The sequence below is a fragment of the Miscanthus floridulus genome, chromosome 12 (genome assembly GCF_019320115.1).
Source record: "Miscanthus floridulus cultivar M001 chromosome 12, ASM1932011v1, whole genome shotgun sequence".
Lineage (NCBI taxonomy): Eukaryota > Viridiplantae > Streptophyta > Magnoliopsida > Poales > Poaceae > Miscanthus > Miscanthus floridulus.
In genome coordinates, this window is record NC_089591.1 from 78,569,898 (window position 1) to 78,578,999 (window position 9,102).

At 45.1% G+C, this 9,102-nt stretch overlaps 1 protein-coding gene across 1 annotated transcript; it reads left to right on the forward strand.

Annotated features, from left to right (window-relative positions):
* Window positions 1-3,983: 3,983 nt before the first annotated feature.
* On the forward strand, window positions 3,984-8,124 carry LOC136497171 (protein LIGULELESS 1-like). The gene is made up of 3 exons (XM_066492960.1): window positions 3,984-5,161; window positions 7,215-7,369; window positions 7,596-8,124. Exons 1-3 carry the CDS (start codon window positions 4,494-4,496, stop codon window positions 7,967-7,969), a joined length of 1,197 nt encoding a protein of 398 aa, XP_066349057.1. The 5' UTR covers window positions 3,984-4,493; the 3' UTR covers window positions 7,970-8,124.
* Window positions 8,125-9,102: the final 978 nt, after the last annotated feature.

The window sequence follows — 9,102 nt, forward strand, 5'->3', positions numbered from 1 at the left end:
TTATCAGAACATGCCGGTGTTGTTAGACAGTCCCGAATGTGCGCCTCTGAGAGCCGATATGAAAGGAGATCGAACTAAATAGTTGATTCCAGCGTATCCATAAGAATAAATCGGTTAAAGCTTATGAGGTTGTGTAAGAAGAATTGGTTATCGTTCAGGATGAATATCATTCTTTGGACAAATATTAGTCAATGGCAATAAGATGTCAACAATAATTAATTCATGCTAAGCCAATGACTACAAGCAACCGAACTCCTTTATAAAAGAAACAGTTCATCAACATTCAACCATTTTAATAGAAATAAATCTAATGAACATGTTAGATCTCATCTATCGCTATAACCAGTGGGGCATGATGCAGAATCATGCAGGCCATAGAAACAACAATAGACTCGATGATCCTAACTTATTACTAATATCAGTGGGGCATGAGGCAGAATCATACAGACTGTAATACAATAATAAGATCATGGGACTAACATATCTTTCAACCTATCGCTACTTCAACGATCCCGTGATGCGAACTGTTCGTGAAAGCGCTTGATATCGGCTAAAACAACCGATTCAGGCATAGCACTACAGTTAAGGTCATGCCCTCTCAGGAATAGATCTACCAAATAATGATCCCCACTCCACGGTGCTAACAGTGGGGTGTGAGGCAGAATCACACAGGCCATGATAACAGGCCATGGAACAGTTTTTCGCTAGCCAATAGATCTACTCAAGATCAAACATGCCTTAAGCCTCACGCTATGTACGATTAAGATTGATGTAAAACAGCCGATAGAACATAACTCATCGTTTAAAGTACAGATTAGATCAGTTTAGATTAACAAACAATGGGTTAAAAAGATGTAAGGCCGATCTAGATCAATCCTAATCAGGCAAAGTGATATTGCTCTAATTAAATAAATAATGGAAGTAATAAGTAATATCGGTAACTTAATGAATCTATTCGAAGGAACGCCACCCTTAGATAGAGCCGATAACTTGACCTTAATCTGGTTCGAGCAGTGGAGGTCGACCGGATCGATGCAGCCGTACTTGAACTAGACAAGAGTCGATAACTAACTTATACCAGAGTCGCAGTGGAGGTCAACCAGGATCGATGCAGCTGTACGAATAGAGGTATAAGCCATGACGATACTTACAGACAAGCAGTGGAGGTCGACCGGATCGATACAGCCGTACTTACTGAAGAACTCGTCGAGATCTATTCTACTCCTACTCCTAAGAGGTGGCCAGAGCCAAAAAAGTAAATAACTGGTATTTGATTGATTGTGTCCTTTACAATAGCCGGGGTTTGATATTTATACCCGGGACATACGTATGACTCCTATCTAAGCACGACTCATCACAATCTTTGGCCCTAAAAGAAAACATTCCTAATTTAAGATAACTTGGACTCTAATCTTTCCCTTTTTGTAGAGTCCATCATGTTTTGTCCCGGCGCCGATCGTAGGCTTTGTCGTTATCCGTTGGCGCTGCCTGAAGAAAGCCGATTCCAGTGCTGCATTCGAATCAGTTGATTCCGATCTGCACGCAATTGATTCCCTGCTGACATAATCTTGGGAGCTTTCGAGTCTCTTGCGCATCTTCTTCCAAATTTAGGTGTAAACAGTGTGTGTGGTGGTGGTGCTTAGGGGCACCAAGCAGCCACCGTCTACCAAGAGTTCCTCTTGGAAAAGAACTTTTTTCGATAAACCACTACCACCTAAAACCCATCGATCGTCTCAAATAATTCTGTCTTCCTAGATTTTTAGGAGTAAATAAAACCATCATATAAATCTTTATAAGTTGCATCTTTTAGCCTCATATTAAGGAGAATTGTAGGAAGATATCGATTTATACATAAGGCATCTAGGAAATGTGGACTGATTATAAGGGTAAGACAGGGGAGGCATTTCTTCTTCTTTTTTTGTTTTAGGGTGTGTGTCACCTTATTCTTCTCATTCTTTAGGTTAGTGAATAGAGGTAGTAAAGTGTAAACCACATGTACCACTTCTTTCCACAACGGGAGCGGGGTATGGCGTGAGCCTTGACTAGCATCTCGGCCCTCCACGGGTAAACTAACACATCTTATTGCGAACTAAGCACAACTTAGCTAGCCGGGTTGCTTGTGGTGGAACCTATTCATCCATGTTTGACTTGACGTGGGTGCTCGTATTTTACTAGATTTATTTTAGAATTTAACGACATTGTTCTTTGTATGATAGGTGATGTACCTGTCAATTGCAATATCGAGGAGCCTATGGTGACGTTCATCAATCTCGAGATCTATCGGCTCGATATTGAAGAGGTGCTTTCGGAGTAGAGTGTATATGCATGTGTTCATCGGGGGTAAGGATATGTACATGTCTCAATGTGTATAATTTGCAAAAGAAAAAAATGGCATATCTTTTTCTTGTGGCGAAGCAAGTAGTGGAGCCATTTCAATTTAGATGGCGGTGGTAGTGATGCTGTGGGAAAAAGAATTTTGGGGGCAAGAAAATTAAACCTTGTGAGGTGGCATGCGAGGGGATAACAAAAAAGTTAATAATGATGATGATGAGGTGCTTACATACGTGTGGGCAAAATTACGGTGGCAATTAGGGCTAGCAAAGGGGGATTAGGTTGAAGAAGGTGGCGAGTAATAAGGTCGGATCGTCGCATCCAATTCCACGGTGGAACAAAAAAAACAAAATTTCCACCGGCTTAATTAGGAAGAGAAATATAGAGCACCAGCTGATGAATGAATGAAATAGACGAAATAACGGGCCCACCAGGCTAGCGGCTATTCTGGCAGCCCTAAATAAAAGCAAGCGCCGTGACGCGCAAACTTTATTGATTGCCGAAATAGTGTTGCGATTTACACACCTGAAAATTGTCCCCGACGGACACCTCACCGGCAAGCTATAGCGGAAGGAATTCCTGGCCGTAGAGCTAGCGAGGAGAGACGACGGCCGGTACACGCGTACGTACACGCATACGTGCGCTGCTACTCATTGCGCGAGAATACAGCTCGATCGCCCGGCTCTCCTGCAGGGCTTGCTACTAGCTGCAGGCAGCAATGTTCACATGTACGTGCATGCTCAGGGTGCAAAGTCTACGCGCAGCACTGTAGCGCGAGAGATCGATCGACGGAGGTCCGCCGGCGGTACGTACTTGGGCCATGAGATCACGCCTCATGAATGCATTGGAACGAAGAGACACGTCCCGTCCGGGCTGCCCTGGCCCTGGCGTCACGATACCTTCTCATGGGCGCAGGCGCCATGTACGTACACCCACCGTCTCGTACACTGACGACGGCAGAGAGGAGAGGGAGAGCGATGCATGCAATGCATACAATGCACATGTACATCTGGGCGGGCGCGGCATCATGTATACTACTAGCTCCTCCTCCTCTCTTCAAGGCCACACATGCAACAGTGCCGTACCCTACGTTGAAACGGATACATACCCCCCAGCCTAGCATACGGATGCAGGAGAGGAAAAACGGAGGGCAAACCATAAAGCAGCAGCAGCGGCGGCAGCGGCAGCGGCAGCGCGGCTGCTATCACAGTAATAAATAGAGTACGATTAGCGTCGATGTAGTGGATCCTGGACAACAGCGGCACCCGATAATTCACACATGATTTTAAGTACATATATTATGAATAATGAATATAAATAGATATTTAATTACACCTAAAGAATGCTTAAACCTAGATTTAGAGGCTACAACAGATGCGTGAGTGTTTGAGTTGAGGTGTGAGTCATAGTGTGATTAGGGTTACTTGCTTCCATGCTATTGTGGCATGGTACGTGCAATTGCGGCCATAATATCGCCCTGCTACTTAGAATTACGATCGTAAAGTTCTAGCTAGGCGGTAGGGCAGGCCACAATTACGACCGCTACCGCCGCTATTTATTACCTCGATCACCACGCGCCAACTCTTTGCACTGCTCGATCTCCGGCCCTCCGATCGATCCCTCTCTATCATCTCTCTCTACTGGCCGGTCGGCCGGCCCTGGCAACTAGCTAGCTGCGGCCTGCTGCCGGGCATCGCTAGATATAACTCAAAACTCACTCCACCACTCGTTTCATGGAACCCTAGACGAAAAGTACTCTCTCTCGCTCTCGCTCTCGCCCTCTCTCCAGTCTCCACCCCCCACGGCCCCGGCCCGCTAGCGGCAAAAGAGATCCCGGCCGAGAGGGGCGCTGCCGGTCCGCGCTAGCGCATATATCTGTGTCATCGCCATCACCCACCATGGCCCGGGCAACACCACCATACTAGTGTCTGTCGCGCCTCCACCTGCGACGACTCAGCTAGCGATCGATCTCGGCGAGCTGTGTGCCTGTCCTTGCCGCCGTCCTCCCCTCCCCTCTCCGTCCCCTACGAATCCATTTCCGTGTGCTTGTGTGTGTGCTCCTGCTCCCTCCCCTCCCATCTAGCCGCGACCTGCACCTGCACCACAGATCGGCCGGCCGATCGATCGATCATAAAGCAGCGAGCTAGCAGCAAGCGGAGAAGATGATGAACTTATCGGCTGCCGCCAACGCCGCCTGCGATGAGTTCCCCTACGTGCCGTCCAACGCGGGCGCCGCTCCCCCTTCTCTGCTCCCAATCATGGAGCAGCAGGAGAGCAGCATCCAGAGGGAGCATCATCACCAGCTGGGCTACAACCTCGAGGCCAACTCCCTGGCGCTGCTCCCCCCGTCCAACGCCGCCGCCGCCCACCACCACGCCACCACCATTGCCGGCCACAGCGCCCACGACATCCTCCAGTTCTACCCTGCTTCCGCCTCGCACTACCTCGCCTCCGCCGGCGGCGGCGGCAACCCCTACAGCCACTTCTCCTCCGCCGGGACCGGGAGCACCTTCCACCAGTCGTCCTACTACCCGCCGGCCGCGCCCGAGTACTACTTCCCCACCCTTGTCAGCTCCGCCGAGGAGAACATGGCCAGCTTCGCCGCCACGCAGCTGGGGCTCAACCTCGGCTACCGGACCTACTTCCCGCCGAGAGGAGGGTACACGTACGGCCACCACCCGCCGCGCTGCCAGGCCGAGGGATGCAAGGCCGATCTCTCCAGCGCCAAGCGCTACCACCGCCGCCACAAGGTGTGCGAGCACCACTCTAAGGCGCCCGGAGTCGTCACCGCCGGTGGACTGCATCAGAGGTTCTGCCAGCAGTGCAGCAGGTCAGTCAGTCAGTAGATTCGATTCAATCCAATTCATCGATGATAGATGCACATCGATCTCTGGCCTGGTTCTCAACTTAATTCGAGGGGTAAATAAGCTACCTTTACGGTTGGGTTGGGTAATTAATAATACTTCAGATATCTATATACAGCCTGTTCGCTTTGCTCGTATACGATCGTGGATTATAAGTTGAAAGTCTGGAACAGTATTTTTCTCTCACACCAAACCAGCCAGCAATAGATAATCCATGATCGTTTACAACGAACAGGCTGATAGATCTTGTCTACACATACATATCTGAAACACACACGAGTTGCATTAAGTGATCTCAAAGTCCCCTCCAGTTCATTGTCCAGCTTGATCGAAACTGATTTCATGCATGCTCTCACGTTTTGTTTGGCTCTCTTCCAAGCTGGAATTTTGTCAGAGAAATCTTTTTGGATGATAGATTACTTTGTTTCGTCTTAAGATATATCACTTACAGTTTTTGTGGATAATTATTTTACCCTTTTTAGTTTAGTTATAAAAGTCAAATTGAACAAAGGGTGAAAGCTATTGCTTTTATTTTCCATGATATCATCCTTGCCCTTGTTTCTCTCTGACTTCGTCTCTTCAGCTGCATTTTAAGCAAATCCCTACATTTCGTTATATATGTTTCCATTTCATGAGCTTTCTCCAAAAAAACTCATATTTCTTGAGACAAATATCACTAGCCTATCATCCCAAAATGGTTGTACTCCTACTTACCAACTACTACTTCTCGATCTACATACTATTATATGGCAATTAAATCCAACAACAAAGCCAACATGCTGAATTGACAAAATCCAGTTAAATGCAAAATACTTAGGCTGCAAAGCTAAAGATCTGTAAGCCATGTTCTCTCTTCATACTATTATATGGCAATTAAATCCAACAACAAAGCCAACATGTTGAATTGACAAAATCCAGTTAACACAAAATGCAAAATACTTACTGGCTGCAAAGCTAAAGATCTGTAAGCCATGTTCTCTCTTCATATATCCCTTTGCCCTTGAAATGTGTCCTCAATAACAAGGCATTTTTCTGTTCGCCATTTGCAGAAATTTGTCCTTGATTTTTTTGTCTCTTCTCCTCTTCCAGTTTATTTCTTCCTGGGCATTATTATTTACTCCTTTCCACTTATTTCCTCCTATATTACTCGTTTCCATTTATTTCATTGACTTCTCCTTCGCATTTTCGATCGAGTAGTTATTGCTTGACACAGTGAGCTGGCTGTACAAGTATTGGCCTCTCAAAAGTCAGAAGCAAGCTAAGGCTACTTTCTTCCAAGTATCGCAAGACTTTGTACAGCCGGCGTACGTACGTACGAGCAAAAATCGCAAATGCAAGCAACAACGTACGCCTTAATTCTCTCTACCCTCTCTCTCTCTCTCGCTCGCTCGTATATTGTTTCTCCTCCAGCAAGTGGCTGGTATAGTAGAAATCCGTTGGCCAGACCGCCAGAGAAGATATATATATACGTCTCTTACCGGCCAATCCATATGGACCGGCCGGACCTGCAAATAGATCTCGTCTGAAGAGCAAGCACGTGTGAAGTAATTACCGGCAATGCATTTAAGGGTAAACAGGGTCTCTCCCAGAATGATTCACCACGTTGAGACACACCATATGAGTCAGTTGCAAAACTCCAAGCTGTCTGCAGGGAAGAACAACAGTGGAGATATATGTTTCTCATGTTGTGGATCATCATTAGTAACATGCCATTGGTCCCCGGAATGTTCCTTTTTTCAGTTCTAGATGTTTTTACTTGAGGAAATGGACTCCTGGACTGAAATATCTCCCATCATATGCATGTACGAGGCATCATCAACTCATCATGCATTAGTATTGCTATATGTGTAGGTGATACTAATTAAGTTAGCAATCATATAATCCTACTACAATATATGAGTGATATATGTACTGCGTGACTTTGCTGGTTAGTTGGTATTTCATGTGTATGCATGTTTTCTCATATAACCCTTGCTTCAATTCTTTTTCTCTTTTTCATCGTCCATCTTTCTCACTCAGATTCCATCTGCTGGATGAGTTCGACGATGCCAAGAAGAGTTGTAGGAAACGCCTAGCGGACCACAACCGTCGCCGCCGGAAGTCAAAGCCTTCGGATGCTGATGCCGGAGACAAGAAAAGGGCACATGCGAACAAAGCAGCTGCTGCTAAAGACAGTACGTGATATATGCTATACTCGATCTCTAAACTATATTTCCCTTTTGTTGTTACTGCTGTGTCTCCAAAAGTTTCCTCTTTTATTGAGAAGACTGAACACACGAAGGTGCTCAGTTGTGCACTACGACAACATGCACATGCTTATATATAATTGACCTATATACATAGCCTGTTCGTTTTAGTAACATATATGACACCATTTCCTTGGAATCAAAATCTCAACAGAAGCAGGAAGTAGCAGCAAGAACATGGACATTGGAGATGGGTTGGGTACACAGATACTGGGAAGTGCACTCTTGTTCAAAGAACAAGATCAAGCCATGGATCTTGGAGAGGTGGTGAAAGAAGCAGTGGATCCCAAGGGGAAGGCATCAATACAACAGCACCACGGCATCCATCAACAGCATCACGGCTTCCCCTTCCATTCATCGTCAGCTGCAGGCTCTTGCTTCCCCCAGACCCAAGCAGTTTCCAGTGATACCACATCAAATATAGCTCAAGTGCAAGAGCCAAGCTTAGGGTTCCACCATCAGCACCACCAACACAGCAACATCTTGCAGCTCGGCCAGGCTATGTTTGATCTCGACTTCGATCACTAGTCAATATGTGTGATGCACTCTCTCTTTCTCACCCCTCCCTCTCTCTCTTTTGTTTGTGAGCGTACTCCGAATATTTTTTCCCTTTTAAATTATCTGTGTTAATTACTGTAATGTGGACATAATAATGATAGTCTATGTTTGCCATGCAAATCATCCATTAATCATTTCATTGCTCATTATAGTAGTACTTCTTGCTGCACATGTGTACTTGCAATCCTCTCTATTATATATAGCTAACCATTTTAGTGCTCCTCTATGGGCCGGGTAAGGGTAAGCAGGTTAGTTACCGCATCGAAATAACTTGTGTGTGATGAAAGAAAAATATGTCTACTAAGCTTTAATACACCTGTCAACATGTTTTGTTAAATATAAGAACTATTCATGCAAGGACAGATATGAGTCTCGGTCTTATGAGTTATGAGTGAGTGGTTAAGTCTTACTTTCAAAGTACAAGGTAAATATCCACCAATGACAAACAATATTAGTTGAGAGGAATTTAGAATACACATAAACATGTCAAGCTATCTTTTTGCGCTCTATTATATACATGGTACCGAACCTTTTTTTAGTACTCGTGGATGCGTGCATGTGAAACTCAACTCAGCGCATTACACAATGTGTACAATAAACATGTTTTTATTCGTTCCAGTGGCATCAATGCTAACTAAATTCTGGAACAATTAAATGAACAGGAGTATATAGTAGAAGCTGCTGAGCAAATTTATGGTAAGGTATATATATATGACTATTAGAAAACTATACTCAACTTCCAACCAAATTGATTTAGTCTTTTCTGATGAACTTTCACTTTCAAAGCTAGAGATCAGTTGAACAGCCTGTTCGCTTGTTGGTTTCAGCCAGGGCTTATCATCCAGCCAACAGTGTTTTCCTCTCATAACAAACCATCACCAGCCGGCCTTATCAGCCCAGAAACCAACCAGCGAACAGGCCGGAAATATATAGATCATTGTGTGTGTGTAGTTGTAGTCTTCATTGAGATGGTGGACAATTCAGGCTATATAAGCAGCTAGCTCTATATATGTTGCTATGAACTTTTGGTTAAACAGCATATATTTTGACCAGTTGTTGTTTTTCATATACACTAGACTAGTAGTAGTATATGTTCAGCTAAT

Excerpts from the sequence above, each read along its gene's own strand:
- LOC136497171 (XM_066492960.1), top strand. The coding sequence starts at position 4,494 with ATGATGAACTTATCGGCTGCCGCCAACGCCGCCTGCGATGAGTTCCCC. Across the intron at positions 5,162-7,214 it reads TTCTGCCAGCAGTGCAGCAG|ATTCCATCTGCTGGATGAGT; the intron begins GTCAGTCAGTCA and ends TTTCTCACTCAG. Across the intron at positions 7,370-7,595 it reads AGCAGCTGCTGCTAAAGACA|AAGCAGGAAGTAGCAGCAAG; the intron begins GTACGTGATATA and ends AAATCTCAACAG.